The sequence below is a fragment of the Heptranchias perlo genome, chromosome 11 (genome assembly GCF_035084215.1).
Source record: "Heptranchias perlo isolate sHepPer1 chromosome 11, sHepPer1.hap1, whole genome shotgun sequence".
NCBI lineage: Eukaryota > Metazoa > Chordata > Chondrichthyes > Hexanchiformes > Hexanchidae > Heptranchias > Heptranchias perlo.
The window spans coordinates 57896734-57919711 of NC_090335.1; the positions used below are offsets into that span (position 1 = coordinate 57896734).

The 22978-nt window shown below is 40.5% G+C and overlaps 1 protein-coding gene across 2 annotated transcripts in view; it reads left to right on the top strand.

Moving 5' to 3' along the window:
* Positions 1-280: 280 nt before the first annotated feature.
* The window catches only part of tbc1d23 (TBC1 domain family, member 23), a 78870-nt gene continuing 56172 nt past the window's right edge, over positions 281-22978 (top strand). For both annotated transcript variants that reach the window (XM_067993133.1, XM_067993134.1), the window contains exons 1-6: positions 281-362; positions 15315-15426; positions 17524-17629; positions 20215-20419; positions 20644-20767; positions 21622-21746. In XM_067993133.1, coding sequence (XP_067849234.1) covers positions 313-362; positions 15315-15426; positions 17524-17629; positions 20215-20419; positions 20644-20767; positions 21622-21746 — 722 coding nt within the window. In that variant the 5' untranslated portion in view covers positions 281-312. The remainder of the gene's footprint in view (positions 363-15314; positions 15427-17523; positions 17630-20214; positions 20420-20643; positions 20768-21621; positions 21747-22978) is intronic.

Below are 22978 nucleotides of genomic sequence, written 5' to 3' on the forward strand. Positions count from 1 at the left end.
AACAAACTGGCTTGGGAATGGGGAAAGATATTCAATTCTTTCTTCCCAACAGAAATGTCCAGTTAGAAAGAAGAAACATTAAAAAATATTGAACCGTTTTTCACCATCCTGACGTCGGTCACAATAACTCCTTTACCAACGATAAGTGAATGTCAATGGAATTAATGCCGTAAACCGACTCGCCGACACAGGTTTTACGACGGTTTGCATTTTCTGACGACACTTGATTGAGGAGCGCGAGAGAGAAAAAAAAATCCAGCGATACAGTTTACGGCGGCAGCTGGGAGACAGACGTGGAAGCGGAGAGTGGAAATGGCGGCGGCCGAGGCGCAGCCGGTACCGGGCGGCAACAGCAGCAGTTGGTAGGTGTCAGTGAGGCTCGGCTTCTCTCTGTGTGAGGCCATAAACGGACACAATGAATGGAGGCAGTGTGTGCGGATCCGGAGTGGCAGTGTCGCTGTCGGGTAGAAATGGCTCATCATGAAGCCCAGCCAAGGAGCTTTAAACTGGGAAGAGACTAGATTGAGGGGAATGGCTGTGACAGGCTCACTATTTCTGTTCTGTTCTGTGACTTCAAATCACATGTTAAGCGAGTCATCCCCCCCCCCCTCCCACTTATGGGAATCTAGTTCATAAAATCTGAATTTAACCATAAATGTAGAAATTCAGCAGTTGTTCTTAAGGTCATATGAATTGATTATAGAGTGGATGTGTCCGTTTCTTAGTGCTAGAGATATGACTTTTTTTAACAACAAAAATCAGTCAAGTGTTTAATAATTTCCTTAAATTTAAAGAAAGAGGAAAGGAATCTGTTAACTTCAATTTCATAAATTCAACCAGAAGGTGAAAGTGGCAGCAATCTGGTGGGGCCAATTGTGTGTGTATGAGACTGAGAGGGGAGGGCTTGTTTACATTTACTGACCTTCCTGTAAAGGAGTAGGAGTAGAGTGGGAGTTCTACATCAGAAATACTTGAAAGTAATTTGGTGTGAAAGAGCTTCACACCAGACCTTAATATTTTCTGTCACATCCTGTAATTACATGGAAAATAATTTGGTTGGATGAACTATTTCAAAAATGATTTTGATGGTACATTTTTGTATTAAAATGTGTTCTAGACAAGAAAACTCAATTAACTTTAATCTATCTTGTCTGCAATCTGATATTGTGCTGGACTGGATCTGTAATTGTAATTTGATATGAAAAGTAATTAAATATTTTTCTATACAATGTTACTAAAATTCTACAGTAATTATCTAGGGTACCATAATGGCAGAAGATTATCGAATGCAGTTATGCTTACAATGTAAAGTAGAGCTGGTAGTGGTGAGTTATACTGCAATCTCTGCATTGTTTTTTGGCAAATAAAGCAGAGCACTGTACATGTGCTTATGGTTTGCCAGTGTTCAAATGTCAATTATATTTGAATGTGAGCTCAATTAGGATGCTACTCTGTAAGGATGCTACAACTTGTATTTTGGTTCCTGCTGCTGATAGGTATTGAGTGACCACACTCTGGTTTTCTTTGTGTGTTCGATGGGAAGGAAATCAGTTGTCGCTGTGATGCCTATGTAGCTTAAAAAGTTTGCTGATACTGTCTAGGTTCACACACACTGTGGTAATTAGAGAAGGGTCAGGAGCTTGTGGAATTACAAGGAGTGAATCTCTTTAAGGGAGGAGGAGGAGAGAAAATTGATAGCAAATAGATAAATTGAAGTTTAATTAAGTTTTTAAGTGGGTGGTAGGCTGCTTTGACTTGTTGCAGTTGCTGCAAAGTAGAAGCATTATGAGACTACTTCCTAGAGGTTGTTTCACACACTTGCCTAAATTTAATTTGGGCAACTTGTCGCCATTGTCATATTATACATTTTACATCAATATGAAGCCGAAGCTGCTTTGTAATATAACTGACCAGTTAGGTAATTGTGAGATCACAATAGGAGCTATCACTGGTTGATGCACAATTATAGGAGTGCCCTTAGAAAAAAAAGTCTTGCATTCTATAGTACCTTATCATGTCTCAGAATGCTTCACATACAATGAAGTACAGTGACTATTGTTTAGACAGATGTGTCAACCAATTTTCACACAGCAAAGTCTGACAGTCAGTAATGGTCAGTTAGTTGATCTGTTTTTGGTGGTTGAGAGAGGAATATTTGCCTAGATCATCTTATCTGCACATCTTTAATGTCTATAGGCAAATGGGCCTTTGTTTAACATTTCATCCAAAGGACAACATCTGCAGCATTTTCTCAATACTGCGTTGGAGTGTCAGTAATTTATCGGTTCATGCCCACAAGTGGTGCTTGAAGCACAACCTTCTGACTCAGACAGGAGTGCTACCAAACCAGGTAAAACAACAGGGTATAAACCTTAGAATGACCATTCAGAATCTTGTCTTGTCAGTGGCCCTACATTTTAAAATCATGTTGATTACTCTATCAAAACAGTTTCAAACTCTGTTTCATGAATTATTGCTGAACTGTAGAACTTAAAACCTGTAACAATTTAATGCAACAATGAACTTCGTGTTTCTTTTGGGGATTCACCACACCAATAATTCCTGTCACTCTTGTCTTGCTTTATGTCAGAAACAATTGGCGACTTGGTATGCAAACCAAGTTCAATGCTGCCAATTCAATAGCTAAAATTAGCACTAATAACTTTTGTCTCTGTATGTTTCTCATAACACTTGATTGATTTTGCTGACTATATGTCATTTTTTAGGAAGAGAATTTTGTAATATATTGCTCATATTTAGGTAGTTTTAACATGTTTCTTCAATTACTGCCTCATCTCCAACCTCCAGTTCCTGGCTATGAACGTGTTGTCACCTCCCAGCTCTGAGCTCATCTCTTGCAAAACTCCCTGTTCAAATCCCTTCAGTCTGACTTCCACCTTTCTCATAGCACTGAAAGGGCTCTAGCAGAAGTTATAAATGGCATCTTCTGTGATTATCCTCCTGTATTATCCTCCTCGACCTATCTGCGGTGTTCGATACAGCTGACTCTGCCATCCTCCTCCAATGCCTCTCCTCAGTGTCCAGCTCTGTGCGACTGCATGGCTCCATTCCCACCTATCCGAATACAGCAAGTGCAACTGCAGAGATGGCTTCTTTTCCCTCCTCTGCACCGTCACCTCTGGCTCCCGTCTCTTCCTTAAATACATGCTGCCCCTCAGTGCACGGTCATTGGGTCGGATTTCAGTGATGATACTCAGCTTTACCTCTCCACCACTATTTTTGACTTCTCCCTGCTGTCAGACTTGTCTAACATAAAATTCTGTTTGAGGAAGAGAAGAGTAAGTCTAAGACTAGTGTTTTAAACTTAAATGAGGGCATGAAGACAGAGCTGGCTAAAGTGAACTGGGAACTTAGGTTAAGGGATGTGTCAGTAGAGATGCAGTGGCAGACTTTTAATGAGATATTTCATAACACTCAGCAAAGATACATTCCAGTGAGAAAGAAAGACTCTAGGGGAAGGACGTACCATCTGTGGCTAACTAAGGAAGTTAAAGATAGTATCAAATTGAAAGAAAAAGCATACAATTCTGTGAAGATCAGTGGCAGGTCAGATGATTGGACAGAAAATAAAAAAACAACAAAGAATGACTAAAAGAATAATAAGGAGGGAGAAATTAGAGTACGAGAGAAAGCTAGCTAGAAATATAAAAACAGATAGTTAGAGTTTCTACAGGTATTTAAAAAGGAAAAGCATAAGTAAAGTGAGCACTGGTCCTCTAGAGAGTGAGTCTGGGGAATTAATAATGGAGAATAAGGAAATGGCAGATGAATTGAACAGATATTTTGCATCTGTCTTCACTGTAGAAGATACAAATAACATGCCAGAAATAATTGTGAATCAAGAGGTGAAAGGGAGAGAGGAACTTAAAACATTTACAATCACCAGGGTAAGGGTTCTGAAAAAATTATTAGAACTAAAAGCTGACAAGTCCCCAGGTCCTGATGGACTTCATCCTAGGGTCTTAAAAGAAGTGGCTGCAGAGATAGTAGATGCATTGGTATTAATTTTCCAAAATTCCTTAGATTCTGGAAGGGTCCCATCAGATTGGGAAAATAGTGAATGTAACTCCTCTATTCAAGAAAGGAGGGAGACAAAGCAGGAAACCACAGGCCAGTTAGCTTAACATCTGTCATAGGGAAAATGCTAGAATCTATTATTAAGGAGGTTATAGCAGGGCACTTAGAAAATCTCAATGCAATCAGGCAGAGTCAACATGACTTTGTGAAAGGGAAATCGTGTTTGACTAATTTATTAGAGTTCTTTGAGGAAGTAAGAAGCAACGTGGATAAAGAGGATCCTGTGGATATGGTGTACTTGGATTTCCAGAAGGCTTTCGACAAGGTGCCACATCAAAGACAACTACACAAAATAAGAGCTCATGATGTAGGGGGTAACATATTAGCATGGATAAAGGATTGGTTAGCTAACAGGAAACAGAAAGTAGGCATAAATGGGTCATTTTCAGGTTGGCAAGATGTAACGATGGAGTGCCACAGGGATCAGTGCTTGGGCATCAACTATTTACAATCTATATCAATGACTTTGATGAAGGGACCGAATGTATGGTTGCTAAATTTGCTGATGACACAAAGATAGGTCGGAAAGTAAGTTGTGAAGAGGACATAGAGTCTGCAAAGGAATATAGATAGGTTAAGTGAGTGGGCAAAAATTTGGCAGATGGAGTATAATGTGGGAAAATGTGAACTTGTCCTCTTTGGCAGGAGGAATAGAAAAACAGTATGTTATTTAAATGGAGAGAGATTGCAGAACTCTGAGGTACAGAGGGATCTGGGTGTCCTAGTACATGAATCACAAAAAGTTAGTATGCAGGTACAGCAAGCGATTAGGAACGCAAATGGAATGTTGTCATTTCTTGCAAGGGGAATGGAATATAAAAGTAGAGATGTTTTGCTACAGTTGTACAGGGCATTGGTGAGACCACATCTAGAATACTGTGTGCAGTTTTGGTCTCCTTATTTAAGAAAGGACATAATTGCTTTGGAGGCGGTTCAGAGAAGGTTCACTCGACTGATTCCTGGGATGAGGGGGTTATCTTATGAGGAAAGGTTGGACAAGTTGGGCCTGTATACACTGGAGTTTAGAAGAATGAGAGGTGATCTTATTGAAACATGTAAGATCCTGTGGGGATTAGAAGGGGTAGATGCTGAAGGGATGTTTCCCCTTGTGGGAGAGACTAGAACTAGGGGCCACCATTTAAAAATAAGGGGTCTCCCATTTACGACGGAGATGTGGAGAACTTTTTTTCTCTGAGGGTCGTGAGTCTGTGGAACTCCCTTCCCCAGAGAGTGGTGGAAGCAGGGTCATTGAATATTTTTAAGGCTGAGTTAGATAGATTCCTGATTAACCAGGGAGTCAAAGGTTATAGTAGGTAGACGGGAAAGTAGGGTTGAGGTCACAATCAGATCAGCCATGATCTTGTCAAATGGGAGAGCAGGCTCGAGGGGCCGAATGGCCTACTCCTGCTCTTAATTCGTATTCGTATGTTCCTTCAGCTCAACATCAATAAGACCGATGCCATGTCTTCGGTTCCCACCATAAATTCTACTCCCTTAACATTATCCCTGGCCACACATTCAGGCTAGATTAGACCATTAGCAAGCCTTGGTGTCTTATTCAATTCTGATAATCTGAGCTCTGGCTCAGTGCTTATTTTTCTTATGCCTATTTGTGAAGTGCCTTGGGATGTTCTTTATGTTAAAGGCACTATATAAATGCAAGTTTTTGTTTATTATGGTACGATATTTGAGCCAGGGAATGAAAAATTTTAATTTCATCTATCATCTATAGAAATGCAGTTTTGTACTTATGGTTGAGCAAAAGCTTTAATGGCCCAGTTCACACTTCATATTTGGATAAAGAAATAATTTGAATTTATATAGCTCTTTATGATCTCAGGATGTAACAAGGTGCTTCGCAGCCAATGAAGTATTTTTTTAAAAGGAGTCACTGTTGTAATTTAGGCAAATGCAGCAGCCAATTTTCACATGGCAAGGTCTCACAAACTCCAATGAGGTAAATGACTAAATAATTTGTTTTAGTGACATTGGTTGAGTGATAAATGTTTGCCAAGACACCTTCCTGCAGAGATCTTCCCTGCTCTTCAAATAATGCCATGGGATCTTTTATATCCACCTAAGAGGGCAGACAGGGCCTTGGTTAAATTCTCATCCAGAGGATGGCACCTTTGACAACTCAACAGTCCCTCAGTACTGCACTGAAGGATAGTTGCAGTAGTGCAAATAACGATTGTGAGTAGAGGTCTAACTCATCAGAGATATATATACTGACACTGTGGTACTGAGTGATCACAGCACTGTCAGAGGTGCCATCTTTCAGATGAGGCGTTGAACCAATGCCCTGTCTGCCCACAGTTGGATGTAAAAGATCCCATGGCACTATTCGAAGGAGAGAGCTCCCAGTGTCCTGGACAACCTTTATCCCGCAACCAACACCACAGAAAAAAAAACGATCTTCAGGTCATTTATCTCATTGTTACTTGAGATCTTGCTGTGTCCAAATTGGCTGCCACGTTTGCCTACATTACAACTATGACGACAATTCACAAGTACTTACTATACACTAAAGCAAAATTTTTAAAACTCAAGTTTAATTCAGGTCTTCCAGCAGGCAAGCGTTTAGCCAACAAGACCATAAAAAAAGTATAGTCAGTAATTTTATACAGAGTAAACTATTTGCGTTATTGCTGTTTTCTTTTTACTTAAAGATAATTGAGCTTTTGAGATGAGGCTATTCCAAATTGTGTTTGATGTCTAGGAACGTGGGTGTCGTGTTGTATTCCTTTAGGAAACTTAAGTCTGCACCCATTCTACGCTTTGGCAATGAATCAATGGTAAAGTCTCAGAAAAACTCTACAGATCGTCAGTCTTGCCAGTTGGTAAAATTGTTAGGTGTGCAGTATTGGCAGAAGAAAGGATCTACAGGCCAGTTTCACATTCACATGGATGATTGAGCTGAGACTGGCAGAAGTATGAGGGTCAATTGTGATCGAGCTGAAATTGTGTTTTTATGGTAGTAACGTGCAGCTTTTAATCAATGTAATGGAATACTCCTCACTTGCCTGAATGGTTGCGGCCTGAGTAACATTAAAGAAGCTTGACAACATCAAGGACAAAGCAGTTTGCTTGAGTGGTGCTCCCGTGACTGGATTCAATATTCAACTTTCCCAGCACCAGCATACTGTGGCGCAATATATATTATCTATAGGATGCACTGCAGCAACTCACCAAGGTTTCTTGAACAGCAACCCTCTCTTTTGTGACCTCTACCACTGAGAAGGACAAGAACAGCAATGTCATGGGAATGCCATCATCTGCAAGTCCTCCTCTAAGTCATACACCATTCTTGGTCATATATTGCCGTTCCTTCATCATCAACACTGTGCTGACATCTTGGAATTCCCCACCTAACATTATTGTGGGTGTACTATCACTTTAAGGACTGAAGGAGTTCAAGAAGGCAGCCCACCTTCACCATCTCAGGGCAACTAGGGATGGGCAATAAATTCTGCCTTGCCAGCTTCCCCCAAAAATTATGTAGAATTGGAATTACTCTGGTGGCCTTCGCTTGGGAAACACAATCCTATCTTCACCCACACGACAAGGCAACATAATCACTGGTAGAAGGATTCACGTTAAATGTACGAGATAGTAAGAGGAAGAACTGTAAATAAGGAACTGCACAGGAAATAAATAACTTAGATGAAAGGAATTCATGAAGAAGGTGAGGAGAGAGAGGGCGGGGGTCGGGGGAATGAAGTAAATAGAAGGATTAAAACTACTGCTGAGTTGGCTTCTGAGATAAACCTTCGTTGCACTGCTGGCTTTCTCAGTTCACCCTCACTGCCCTCTAATCTCCTGGGCTGGCCCCTGGTTTACTCCTTGCTTTTGGCTCTCGGCTCCTGGCTCCCCCTATGCTTTCTTGGATTCAGACTGTTACTGCTGACGTTTGTTTGACTACATTCAGCTTCTTTGTCTCCTCATCTACATGCTTCCCCTCAGCGACATCGTCCAAAAACATGATGTCAGATTCCACATGTATGCTGACGACACCCAGCTCTACCTTACTACCACCTCCCTCAACCCCTCCAATGTCTCTCGTGTGTCACATCGTCAAACATCCAGTAATGGATGAGAAAAAATTTCCTTAACAAATATTGGGAAGACCGAAGCCGTTGTCTTTGGTCCCTACTGCAAACTCTGTTCCCCAGTCACCGACTCCGTCCGTCTCCCTGGCCACTGCCTGAGGCTGAACCAGACTGTTCGCAACCTTGGTTTGACCTTGAGATGAGCTTCTGACCGCATATCCGTTCCATCACCAAGATCGCCTACTTCCACCTCCGTAACATCGCCCGTCCCCGCCTCTGCCTCAGCTCATCTGCTGAAACCCTCATCTGTGCCTTTGTTACCTCCAGACTGGACTATGCCAATGGTTTCCTGGCTGGCCTCCCATCTTCCATCCTCCATAAACTTGAGCTCATCCAAAATTCTGCTGCCTATATCCTAACTCGCGCCAAGTCCCGTTCTCCCATCACCCTTGTGCTCGCTGACCTACATTGGATCCCGGTCTGGGAATGTCTTGATTTTAAAATTCTCATTCTTGCTTTCAAATCCCTCCATGGCCTCATCCCTGGTAGCTCACTGATGTGGCTATTATTCAGACATGAATCTAGATAGTGAGTGTTAGCAGGCGATTCAATCATAGGGATGGAGGCATCACAGTGAAGTTTTCGCTTAACGTCCAGATTTGTGGACGGAAGCTCATCTCAAGGTCAGATAGGACGCCAAGGTTGCGAACTGCCTGGTTCAACCTCAGATAGTGGCCAGAGAGAGGGACGGAGTCGATGGCTAGGGAACGGAGTTTGCAGCAGTGATGGATTTTCCCCCTTTCCCTAGCACAGGGACATTAAAGCCAGTTGCCTGCCCCACAGGCCACAAGTCAGACCCGGGTCCTTCCTGATCTCTATGACTTTGAATCATAGTGTTGCAGCACAGAAACGGGCTGTTCAGCCCACCAAGTCTGCACTGGTGTTTTTCTCCATATGAGCCAACTAACCTAATCTTGCTCTTCATATCGCTTAATATTCCTCTTTTTCAAGCATCTACAGTCTACTGCTGATAATTTGCAGTCCTTTTGTTTTTAAATCAGGATGAAAGTGGGACATTGTAGATAATTTCAGTTCACTTAGTAAACTGCTACTGCAAATGGATTTGTATTCTTTGTATTTTCCAATGATAGTTTGACACGTTTAAATATTTTTTTTGTAACTGTACCTTGTGTTCCGCAGAGCAAAGTTGTGTGTTAATATGATATTCTTTTATGCAATACTATTAATGGCAACAAAAATGTTTTAAAGGAAAATGCCAGTGTTACCTAGGAAAGATTAGTTTCTGTACTCTACCATATGCATGAATGTGAGAGAGATTGATCAGTTGATGCATGTTCTGTGAGAGTAATTATAGAAGTTTAGAACTGTAGAAATTTACAGCTCAGAAGGGGGCCATTTGGTCCCTCATGTCTTTGCTGGCTTTTTGCTTGCAAAATCCAAAACAAATCAATTGCCTTGCTTTCTCCTCGTAGCTCTATATCATCTTCTGCTTCAAATATCTATCCACTTTTCCGTTAAAAGATGCAGTGGTCTCTGCCTCATTTGTCCTCTGTGGCAAAGTATTCCATTGTCCCCTAACTCTCTGAATAAATAAATTTCTCCTAACCTCATTATCAAGTGAAAATTTCAAATTGACCCCAACCAGAGCTATTCATCCGAACAAAATCCTTCAAAATTTTAAAAACCTCTATTAAATCTCCTCTTACTCTCTGCTCCAGTGGAAATAACCCCAATATTTGAAGGTTCTCGTAATTATAGTTTCTCATCCTGATAAATCTACATTGTACAGTGTATGTGGCTTTAATGTCCTTTCTGCAATGGGTGCTCAAAACTGCACATCATACTCTTAACTGTGGCCTAATCATTGCCTTGTACAAATTTCTCATTACATCTTTGCACTTGTACGCTTTTGCCCATATTCACAAAACCCCAAAATGCTATTGGCCTTTTCTTTTGCTGTATCTGCCTGCATTTTATTTCAATTTTCCTCATGCCTCTCTGAAGCTATATAAAGGCAACTTGTTCATCTTTGCTGTCTTGCACTTTCAAGATATATATTTGAACTCCAAAGTTTCTCTATTGATCCCCATCTTTCAGCATCTTTCCATTGAGTGTATATTCTATTCCTCAGTTTTCCTCACAAAATTTATTCCCTCCCAATTCTATGCTTTAAATGGCATCTGCCACCTGTCCATGCCTGCCTATTCTGCTAACCTGTATTTATCCTCCTGAAGACTTTTACAGTCCTTACTCTTTGCCAAACCTCCTACTTTTGTGTCTTCAGTAACTTTTGATATGCTCCCAAGTCCAAATCATGTAAACATACTGGGAAACAAACGTGCACCCAATACTGATCCCTGGCGTGTGTCACTTCCAAGCCTTCTCCAATCGAACCAACACCCGTTATCCCTTTGTTTCCTGTTTGTCAACCAACTTTGTATCCATGCTGCTACATTTCCTCTTGTACCATATGTCTGATGTTTTGTAACAAGGGTCTTGAGACACCTTATTGAATACCTTGTAAAAATCCACATACACCACATCTACTGCATACCCTTTATCATAGTAGGTGAAGCACAGGGGGAGGCCATTTGGCCCATTGTGCCTGAACCGGCTCTTTGAAAGAGCTATCCAATTAGCCCCATTCCCCTGCTCTTTCCCCATAGCCCTGTAAATGTCTTCCCTTCAAGTATTTATCCAATTCCCTTTTGAAAGTTACTATTGAATCTGATTCCTACATCCTTTCAGTCAGTGCATTCCAGATCATTACAACTTGCTGCGTTAAAAAAAAATGTTTCCTCATGTTGCCTCTGGCTCTTTTTCCGAACACATTCAATCTATGTCCTCTGGTTACCAACCCTTCTGCCACTGGAAACAGTTTCTCCTTTGTTTACTCTGTTCAAAATCATGAATGGTTTTGATACCTCTATCAAATCTCCCCTTAACCTTCTCTGCTCTAAGGGGAAATGCCTCAGCTTCTCCAACCTCTCCGCATAATTGAAGTCCCTCATCCCTGGCACCGTTCTAGTAAATCTGTCCTGTACGCAAAGGCCGTGTCATCCTTCCTAAAGTGTGGTGCCCAGAATTGAACACAATACTCCAGCTGAGGCCTAACCAGTTTTATAAAGGTTTAGCATAACTTTCTTGCTTTAGTACTCTATGTCTCTAGTAATGAAGCCCAGGATCCCATATGCTTTCTTAACAGCCTTCTCAACTTGTCCTGCCACCTTCAAAGATATACATATGTGTACCCCCAGGTGTCTCTGTTCCTGCACCCCCTTTAAAATTGGACCATTTAGTTTATGTTGTCTCTTCATTCTTCCGACCAAAAAGCATCGCTTCACTGTTCTCTGCATTAAATTTCATCTGCCATGTGTCTGCCCATTTCACCAGTCTGTCTATGTCCTCCTGAAGTCTGTCCACATTGTTTACTACATTTCTGAGTTTGGTGTCATCTGCAAGCTTTGAAATTTTACCCTCTATTACCAAGTCCAGGTCATTACTGTTTATGAAAAAGAGCAGTGTTCCTAATACTGACCCCCTGGGGAACGCCACTGTATACTTCCCTCCAGTCTGAAAAACAACTGTTTACCACTACTCTCTGCTTTCTGTACCCTAGCCAATTTTGTATCCATGGTGCCACTATCCCCTTATCCCATGGGCTTTAATTTTGCTAACAAGCCTATTATGTGGTACTTCCATCAAATGCTTTTTGAAAGTCCTTATGCACAACATCAAACACACTACCCTCGTCAACCCTCTCCCTTAATTCATCAAAGAACTCAATTGAAAGTTAGACAGACACGATTTTCCTTTAACAAATCCATGCTGACTTTCACTTATTAGTCTGTACTTTTCCAAGTGCCAGTTTATTTTGTCCCAGATTATTGTCTCTAAAAGTTTCCCCACCATTGACATTAGGCTGACTTTTTTTTATATTCGTTCATGGGATGTGGGCGTCGTTGGCGAGGCCGACCTTTATTGCCCATCCCTAATTGCCCTTGAGAAGGTGGTGGTGAGCCGCCTTCTCGAACTGCTGCAGTCCATGTGGTGAAGGTTCTCCCACAGTGCTGTTAGGAAGGGAGTTCCAGGATTTTGACCCAGCGACGATGAAGGAACGGCGATATATTTCCAAGTTGGGATGGTGTGTGACTTGGAGGGGAACATGCAGGTGCTGTTGTTCCCATGTGCCTGCTGCTCTTGTCCTTCTAGGTGGTAGAGGTCGTAGGTTTGGGAGGTGCTGTCGAAGAAGCCTTGGCGAGTTGCTGCAATGCATCCTGTGGATGGTACACACTGCAGCCACTGTGCACCGGTGGTGGATGGGGTGCCAATCAAGCGGGCTGCTTTTTCCTGGATGGTGTCGAGCTTCTTGAGTGTTGTTGGAGCTGCACTCATCCAGGCAAGTGGAGAGTATTCCATCACACTCCTGACTTGTGCCTTGTAGATGGTGGAAAGGCTTTGGGGAGTCAGGAGGTGAGTCACTCGCCGCAGAATACCCAGCCTCTGACCTGCTCTTGTAGCCACAGTATTTATATGGCTGGTCCAGTTAAGTTTCTGGTCAATGGTGACTGGCCTGTAATTGCCAGGTTTACCCCTCCCCTTCTTTGAACAGGGACGTAACATTTACAATCCTCCAGTCTTCCGGCACCGTCCCCATGTCTAAGGAGGATTGGAAGATTGTGGCCAGAGCCTCTGCAATTCCCACCCTTACTTCCCTCAGCAAACTAGGATGCCTCCCATCTGGACCAGGTGATTTTTCTACTTTGAGTACTGCCAATCTTTTAAATACCTCCTTTATCCATTTTTAACCTATCCAATTTCGCTACTACATCCTCCTTTACTGCTACAATGGCAGCATCCTATTCCCTAATGAAGACGAAAGCGAAGTGTTCGTTTAGTGCCTCACCTATGCCCTCTGCCTTCATAAGAAGATCTCCTTTTTTGTCCCTAATCAGTCCCATCCATCCTTTGACTACCCTTTTACTATTTTTATGTTTAAAAGGGACTTTTGGGTTCCCTTTTATGTTAGCTGCTAATCTATTCTCATACTTTCTCTTTTTCTCTCTCTCTCTCTCTCTCTCTCACTGTCCCTCTTATTCCGGTATTTAGATCTCCTCTGTACTTTCTGTATTCAGCCTGGATCTCTCTGTGTTATGAATCTTACACTCACCATAAGCCTCCTTTTTCTGTTTCATTTTAATCTCTACCTTCAGTCATCCAGGGAGCTCTAGCTTTGGATGCCCTTCCTTTTCCCCTTCGTAGGGATGTGTCTACTCTGTACCTGAACCAACTCCTCCTTGAAGGCCTCCCATTGTTCAGTTACTGTTTTGCCTACCAATTTTTGATTCAAGTCCACCTGGGCAAAATTCATTTTTAACTTACTGAAATTTGTCCTCCTCCAGTTAAGCATTTTCACATTTGATTGTTCCTTGTCCTTTTCCATAACTATTCTAAACCTAATGATATTATGATCATTGTTCCCCAGATGGTACCCCACAGAAACATACTCCACCTGCCCCACTTCATTCCCCAGAACTAGATCCAGCACTGTGTCCATCTTGGTTGGGCTGGAAACACTGTTCCAGAAAGTTCTTTTGAACACATTTCAAGAATTCCTCCCCCTCTTTGCATTTTACATTGTTACTGTCCCAGTCTATTCAGTGGTCCCTTCTTTGCAAAACTTTATTAAATTTGTCAAACATGACTTGTCTTTAATAAATTTGTGCTAGATTTCTTAATGATCCTAGGCATCTCTACATGCTCCCCAAGCTCAAAAGTGCAGCATAGAGCCAATAAAAGGATTTTAAAAATATGGTAGGTAGAGATCTCACAGACATAGAGCTTGGGGGATTGTCTGTCCCATTAAGTCCATGCTATTTTCAAAATTATGTAATTGTCTGCAATTCTTTAGGAGCAGCAGTTTTTGAAAAACGTCTAATGAATAAAATATTAACTTTAATGGGTTACTATGCTTTGACCATGATTGCTTAAATTTCCAGATGTATTGCTCTTCTCTCTTGTAGTCTGTGATAAGAGGAAGTGCAACTGGTTAAGGCCTTGTCACATGTTTGAATGTCTTGTGAGGGCCTGAACTAAGTTTGAAAGTATAACATTAACCCAATCAGAGAGTGATCAGATAAACATGACAGTGTCAACATTGTGCACTTTATCAAGCTGTCTATGTTTTTAGGTTTAAATACACTCACAGTTCCTTAAATGTTTTTTTGTTGCTTTAGTCAGTGGTTGTATGGACAAAATGACTAGAAACGTAAAACATCATAGTAGTATGCACGGTGTACTTTGCTGGAATGCATAACAAAATTGGTGTACAAAACATTAGTCTCCTACAATTTTTTGCAATCACTGAAAACTGCAAGGCTATGATTAACATTAACATTAATTCCACAGTAGAATATGTCCGTTGAGATTAATAAGAGATGATACTTTGCAAAATAGTTTATTTTCTGTACAAATTTTCTGTTTTATATTTGATAGTTTACAGTGATGGAGTTTGACAGATTTAAAAAGACCCATTTCTTTGACAAATGTTTCTTGACATTTTCATGTACTCCACATTAGTACTTCTGATGCAAAGTGCACACATTAAATATAATAACCTCTCTGTTCTGTTTACAGATACTGACTACTGTGTATTTCCACTAAAACAAAAGCAAAATGCTGTGGATGCTGGAAATCTGAAATAAAAACAAAATATTGGAAAACATTCAGAGAACATTTCTCTCCACAGATGCTGCCTGACCTGAGTGTTTTCGAACATTTTCTGTTTTTATTACTGTGTATTTCCAGTCTTTTCTGTTTTCATTTAGCATTATATTATGTTTTCCTAAATTTCTGTATAAGGAATGTGACTACCTATTGTTGCAGTCAGTTTTTAGTTCCAACAAGCCACTTATTAATATTAGACTAAGTTCTCTTCCAGTATTTCTAGGTCAGCCAGTGATGAGATGTTCTAAACACTAGTTAGAATAGCCTACTGCTAAGTCTGGTGTATTTCAATTGACCAAGGTGAACTTTGAACCGTGTTGAGTTACCAGTAATAGTGTTCTGTAATGCTATAGGTAAATGTAATTCCACAATCAGCAATGCGCTGATTAGTAATTAGTCAATCTTTCACTTCCATCTTAGGGATAAAGACCTAGCTGAAGCATTGGATGAAGGTGGCTGTGATCTGGAAACACTTAGAAACATAATTCAAGGACGATGCATACCATCTGACCAAAGGGCCAAAGTGTGGAAGGTAAATAGTTACTGTTGCAGATATACTGCCTTTGTCAATTTGAACTTACAGCATTTTTAGTACAGTGTGACCATACAGACATTGATTAAACTGCTCTGCACACAGTTAAGCATATTTTTACAACTTCACTCACTTGCCACTGACTACTGGTGTAATTTCTAATCTTAGAAAAGAGCCAATAGGACAGTCGACTCATTTTGAACATTAGAAACATCATATTGCCTGTTTTCCTCTGATGGTCTCTACGTAAATTTGCCCAATGGTTTGGTACTAAATCTCAGATCAGAAGATACTACGTTTAATTCTCAGTCTATGTAGATTCAGCCAATCTCAACAAGGAAAGGAATTGGCGTGTTTCAGTTGGCCTCAGTGTTCCTGAGCTATGGAGGGAAAATTAACAACCAGAATTCACTTAAGGTTGCTCTCCAACGACTCATACTAGAACACATGAGCAAATGGTCAGTTGTGATGTCCTCCACGGTCAACCTGCCTGCTGATCACTGTCTAGGCGCGCAAGTAAAGAATGGACACATGGGTGAGGTAGCCGAATAGTTTCATAAGGGAAAAAAAAGGTTTCTCAATGACATCAATTTGGCTGGAGATTTCTGCCCTTGCATCAATTTGACATAAGATCTACGCTGTCATTGCATAGCTATGTGAACTAAATTTCAAATTTGATAGTTTAATAAATAACTTTGCTCCCTGGATTTCATATAAATATACCAAATTCAACTGTGTGAAAGGGCTAAAACAAGTGATTTCTAGTAGTGGCTTTAAATGATGTTCAGTCCCAACCACTGTCAAATGTATTAACAACAATGATGATTTAATATGTAATCCTTTCTTCTTTCCTGAAGGCCATGACTCTTGCTGGGATACAGTTTGATGCACATTGGCATCTCTTGTTTCTAATCTAAGTGCCCATTGTTCTTATGCACGCTTAGATGGTGACTGTGGAGAGCGTGCCATGGAACTGTACCCCTGTATGAGTTTGCATCTTCAGGAGAAAAAACTGGAGGGAGCTAAGTTTTTTTTAATGTTTCTGTTGTATTGGAAAATTAAATACAAATGCACAACTTGCTGCATTGTGGTACAATGTGCTAGTACCAATGTGCTGCATCCCAGGATATATTTGTTCCCTTTGTTGGGCTGGGTGTTGGAGTGTACTCGGCCCTAGGCCACCCTACCAATAATTTGGCTTGGCACTCCCAATTGGGAATAACAAGGCTTTATTGTAACATTAGCAGAATCAATATTCAAACAACAATTAACAGAATCAAGGTCGGTATTACCTGGTCCTAACCTCTGGACAGCAGCGCAGTGTGGTAGGTCTTCTTCAAATCTGCTGTGTTTTGGTTTTTTTGAGCTCTTTAGTTTATATCCTTATGTTTGTCAAATAACAAGGTTAAGGCCCCCTCTGAGGCCATCTGACAGTTGACAAGGTTAAAGCCCTCTCTGATGTCATCTGACAATTGACCGTTAACAAGGTTATCAAACACCATCTCTATTACAACTACCTGGAACTGTGCTTCCTCCAATACCATTTGATGAAGGGATGACAGCTGTTCAATGGCCAGTTGATGGGAAGTATACGTGCGCAGGGTAGACTGATCCTATTAGGTGTGCCTTGGCTCAGTGGTAGCACTCTCACCTATAAGTCAGAAGGTCATGGGTTCAAGCCCCCCTATAGAGACTTGAACACATAATCCAAGCTGGCACTCCAGTGCAGTACTGAGGTATTGCTGAGCTGTTAGAGGTGCCATCTTTAAGATGAGACATTAAACCCAGGCTCCATCATCTTGCTCAGGTAGAGGTAAAAGATCTCATGGCACGAATTGAAGAAGAGCAGGGAATTCTCCCAGAGTTCCGGCCAACATTTATCTCTTAACCAACACCACAAATAACACACTATCTGGTCATTTATCTCATTGCTGTTTTGTGGGAGCTTGGTGTGTGCAAATTGTCTGTCGTGCTTGCCTACATTACAACAGCTACTGCACTTCAAAGGTAACATCCTGTGGATATGAAACGCACTATATAAATTTAAGTTCTTTTTATCTGTGATATGTTTACATTTTAACTGGTTCTACTTTTCAGATTTCACTTAATGTAGCAGGGAAAGTGGGTAGCTTGGGATTGTGGGATGGATCTCTGGATCTACCTGAACAGACATTAATTCAAGAAGATTGCCAAAAACTCGTAGGTAAGTTAATTAAATAATTTCTGTAAAGCACAGAATTTTTGTCCGTTCTCCAGTTATTCCTTATAATAATTGCTGTGAAGCATGGCATTCTACCAGGACGGAAAGCGAGAGAACAGTTATAGCAAAGGCCCACAATGCCTGACACCACTTAGGTTGAAAAGAGTAAAAGTGAAAACTAGATAAATTAGGAAGTAATGATTGGACATGCTAAGCTTGGGTTTTAAAAGCCTGAAGATTGTCAGAGGAATAGAATTTTACAGCACACAAGGAGGCCATTCAGCGAATCGCACTTGTGCTTGTTCTCTGAAAGAGCTATCCACTTAATCCCATTCCCCTCCCCTTCCCCCATACCCGTTTAATTTTTTCTTTTCCAAATATTTATCCACTTCCGTTGAAAAGTTATTCTGCTTCCACCTCTTTTTCTAGTATGGTATTCCATGTCCTAACTTCTCCCTTCATTCTTAAATTTATACCCTTTACTTAGTGAGTCACCAACCAGTGGAAATAGTTTTCCCCAATTAACTTTATCAAAATCTTTCCTCTACACCTTTTAAACTTTTACCATTTAGTGCATGTGTCCTCTCTTTGTGGCTAAAAGGGCGAGACACCCTACATATGGTTTCTTTATTTGCTTTTGAATAGACAGATTTCTGTAGGCTACCGTCTGTGCATGGAAACGGTGTTTGTAAATTAGTTTCTCAATATACATTAATAATCAAGGTTAAATAATTGTATAACTATTGCTACTAATATTCTATTCAGCTTGTTTTCCCTATCTTTCACAACCCCATCTGCCTTTCCTCTTCCACTGAAGATGCTATTTTCAGTTCATAAATTGTTCTTTGTTCTTGAGCTGCTAGTATAAGGAGAGTCTAGAACTAGGAGACATAGTCTCAGGTTAAGGCGTCGGACATTTAGGACTGAGATGAGGAATTTCTTCACTCAGGGTTGTGAATCTTTGGAATTCTCAACCTCAGAGGGCTGTGGATGCTCAGTCGTTGAGTATATTCAAGAATAAGATGGAAAGATTTTTGGACTCTAAGGGACATGGGGATCGGGCAGGAAAGTAGAGTTGAGGTAGAAGATCAGCCATGATCACATTAAATGGCGGAGCAGGCTCGAGGGGCTGTATGGCCTACTCCTAATCCTATTTCTTATGATCTTATGTTCTTATAAATACTTTAAGGATGTAAATCTGTTTGAAAAACACATGCGACTGTTGCAGCTAACAGCAAGTACTAAACATGTTATACACGCTGCCCTGCAGCGACATCATCCGAAGACATGACATCAGGTTCAACATGTACGTTGACAACACCCAACTCTACATCACCACCACCTCCCTTGATCCCTCCACTGCCTCTGTGTTGTCAGACTGTTTGTCCGGCAATCCAGTCCGAGATGAGCCGAAATTGGCTCTTGGTCCGCCAGTGCCTTGATTTTAAAATTCTCATCATGTTCAAATCGCTCCATGCACTTGCCCCTCCCTATCTCTATAATCTCCTTCAGCCCTAAAACCCTCCGAGAACTCTGCATTCCTCCAACTCTGACCTCTTGTGCATCCTTCCTTCACTCCACTATTGGCGGCCATATCTTCGGCTGTCCAGGCCCTAAGCTCTGGAAATCCCTCCCTAAACCTCTTTGCCTCTCCACTTCTTTGTTCTCCTTTAAGAAGCTCCTTAAAACCGACCTCTTTGACCCTCATCTGTCCTAATGCCTCCTTCTTTGGCCCAGTGTCAATTTTTATCTGATTATGCTCCTGTGATGCGCCTTGGGACATTTTTCTACGCTAAATGCAAGTTGTTGTAAATGCCTGCCTTACTGGAAATATGTCACTGTGGTTCATTTACTGGTAACTTGCGAAGTCGGAATTTGGAGATTACAATTAAGACGTACATAGATGATTTGGGACAGAGGTCAAGGTGCTATAATTGGCATCATGGATTAATGGTGGGAAAATCATTGAGGGTTCTTGCTCCTGCTTTGTTTCCAGCTGTAAATGCAAGTTAGTAGGTATTGGGTGAGCAGCTTAGCTGTTTTGCCCCCTGCATTTCAATAGCTTGCTGACCCCCCACTGTCTAGCACCCCCCATAAATAATGGATACATGGGCAAGGTACCAGAGGGCACTGACACTTGTGGAACTGTACTTCAGCAAGAAGTCTGTGTCTTGAGGACAGAACAATTGATAGAAAATAAGGGCTAGGAAAAAGAAAACAATAGGTGATCAAGTGAAATAAATTATACTGATTTCTGGTGCTTTAATTATATAGAGATATGTATTGATGAAAAAACACTTCTATTGATATCGATACAGGCGTTTTTTTCTCCTCCTTTAGCTTTTATAGCTATAGTTTACAATATAATGCAGCATTATCGAAGGAATCTTCCCATGTGCTGCTTCCACCCTGGTAGATCCATTGAAATATGGCTCCCTTTGTGAAAATGTGTTTTAATTGCTCCTTTTTAAATACCGGATTTTTCCCCTCTATCAAGCTTCAGAAGCTTAGCACAATAACAGCTCTAAAGTGAAGTATTATAATTCTGATTTGTATACCAATATTAATTTTTCTTTTCCCACATGTAGATCATCTTTCAGTGGCAGACGAGGAACAGACACTATTACTTTCAGACATTGAATCTGTGATCACATTTTACTGCAAATCCCGAAATGTCATATATACCCAGAATCTTGGCTGGACTGACTTGCTTAAACCTCTCGTTCCACTCCGAATGCCACGGAATGATTTATATAATTGCTTTTATGCTATCATAAATAAATACATACCCAGGTAAGAACGCACAGATGTCATCAGAATTCATTTTTCTTTTGTATGGCATACAGTCAAGATATCTCCATTTTCTTGTTTTCAGAATAGGTAATTGCTTTTGATAGGATTGAAATAATCCCACAGGTCTCTTATATTCTTAAGTGAAGTGCCAGCTGGCATGGATAACTATGTTCCGAGTTGTAGTTTTGATTTTATTTTCCAAACTGGAATGCTGTATTTTACAGGGATTGTGTCCCCAAGGGTCGGCCGTTCCACCTCTTCAGGCTTCTTCTGCAGTATCATGAACCAGAGCTTTGCTCTTATCTTGACACAAAGAAGATTACTCCAGACTCCTATGCAATAAACTGGGTAAATAAATCTCTTCAAAAAATTACTTTGTATGTTCTCAACATTTTAGCCACTAAATAGCCTGAAACTTTTTTCTGTGCATCTGATACCTATTCCAGTCATTTATATATCTTTCTTATTGTATGCACAGTTAAAGGTATTTTTTCCCCAAAAAGTAGTATTTCAGTTCCATTTATTGTGGCTAATTTTAAAAAAATCTAGCTGCACAATTCATATCAGCATTATAAATTTTGGAAATGCTGTTTTTCAGTTATCTAATTATGTTTTTGAACAGATTCCATTTTTGTTATCTACTAAAATCTGGCATGTACTATTCTTAAACTCACTATGCCATCCCAAACTGTTCTCCGTTGAAATGGAGAAAATTGTACTTACCAAATTATTTTGGTGTACTTTGGTTTTATTTAATTACCTGCAATTTGTATCCACCTAAATGAATACCCCATAGAGGTTCATTGGAAATTATTTGTGACTTTTCCCTAATGAATTGGCTGATGATGTAAAATTCTGTCGTTCTTTCAGTAAATTATTTGCAATTTCAACAGTCATCCTACATATTTGGATAGGCAAAGACATTTCACAGTTTGTGATATAATATTTGGAATCACAGCACTCCAGAATGACATACAATAATGTAATTGTACCTAAGCTAGTTTTCAGCTCTTTGTTTCAGCCTTTGGTATGTCATATGCATGATGAAATTAGATTCCAACAGCCACAAAATCTTTGTAGAGATTTTTTTTTAAAGTTGTATTCCTGAAATGCAGGTATGAATTGCCAAGAAGCTATGATTTTGAATTTTTAATAATTTCAGTTTATGAAACATTCTTGTCTTTTTTTATATTGCTCTGAAGGGGGCAAGCCTCTTTGCAGGTTGTTGTACAGAAGATGTTGCCCAGCTGATGTGGGATGTGTACCTACAGCAAGCAGACCCTTTCCTAATTTTCTTCCTCATGTTAGTTATTCTAGTTAATGCAAAGTAAGTATACTTTTTGGGAAAATTTGCTAAGGAATGGTTTTCACAATGTTAAGATTATGTCCATTTAAACATTTGCATGTTTGTAGCATATTATTGGTAGAAAATACAGTTGATACAGTGGGTGGTTGATGTGTGGTTCTATTTAAAGAATTGGATCTGTCAATCTTCATTTTCTTCAATCAGTTTACAACTTCTTATTATAGGTACCAAACCCTTGGTGTAAATTCCTTTTCTCATTTTATATCTTTTTTTCCCTATTCTTTATTTAATTAAAACAGTTAATAAATATGTCTAGCATTATCTGTTATCACTCACTTAAATATTAAAAGTTATAGGACTGATTTTAGGTTGTCTTTACACTTTTAAAATAAATATTTGAATCATTATCAACCTACACCTGAATGCTGTCTTAATGCTAAGAGCCACATAATTTCTATATAGCTGAAGCCTTTTTACCCACTCATCTTATCTCCATACCACTATCACTGCAGTTTCTCTGCCATCTTCCCCACCCACCCCCTCTGAACTAATTTCTTCTGTGAAACCCACACCCTGCCCCCTTGATCTGCTCCCCAGCCCCCCCTCTCAACTCCTGACCATTTAACTACCTTCTGTCCCCATTGCTTGCTGGTATTGTAAATGTCTTCCTTTGCTTAGCCATTGTTTCTCTCCCTTTCGGAAGCGTTGTAATCACTCCTCTCCTTAGAAAAAAAATTGCTCGCGCATTTGCCCTCTCTGACAGTCACCCCATTTTTTTTTTATTCGTTCATGGGATGTGGGCGTTGCTGGAAAGGCCAGCATTTATTGCCCATCCCTAACTGCCCTTGAGAAGATGGTGGTGAGCCCCCCTCATGAACTGCTGCAGTCCATGTGGTGAAGGTTCTCCCACAGTGCTGTTAGGTAGCGAGTTCCAGGATTTTGACCCAGCGACAATGAAGGAAGGGCGATATATTTCCAAGTCTATAATCTCCTTTTCCTCTAACATGACAACACTTTCCAACTTAATGCTGCCTCATTCAAACTCCCTGTTAGAATCCCTTCAGTCCAGCTTTTGCCCTGCTCTCAGTACCGAGATCACCCTAGCCAAAATTACAGATGAAATTATGTCTAACCCCACAATGCATATCTATTCTCGACCTTTGTTGGCATTTTGATACAGTCACCAGGCCATCCTCCTCTATTGCCTCTCCATGGGACTGGCCTTGCATGTTTTCACTCCTACCTGCTCCAAT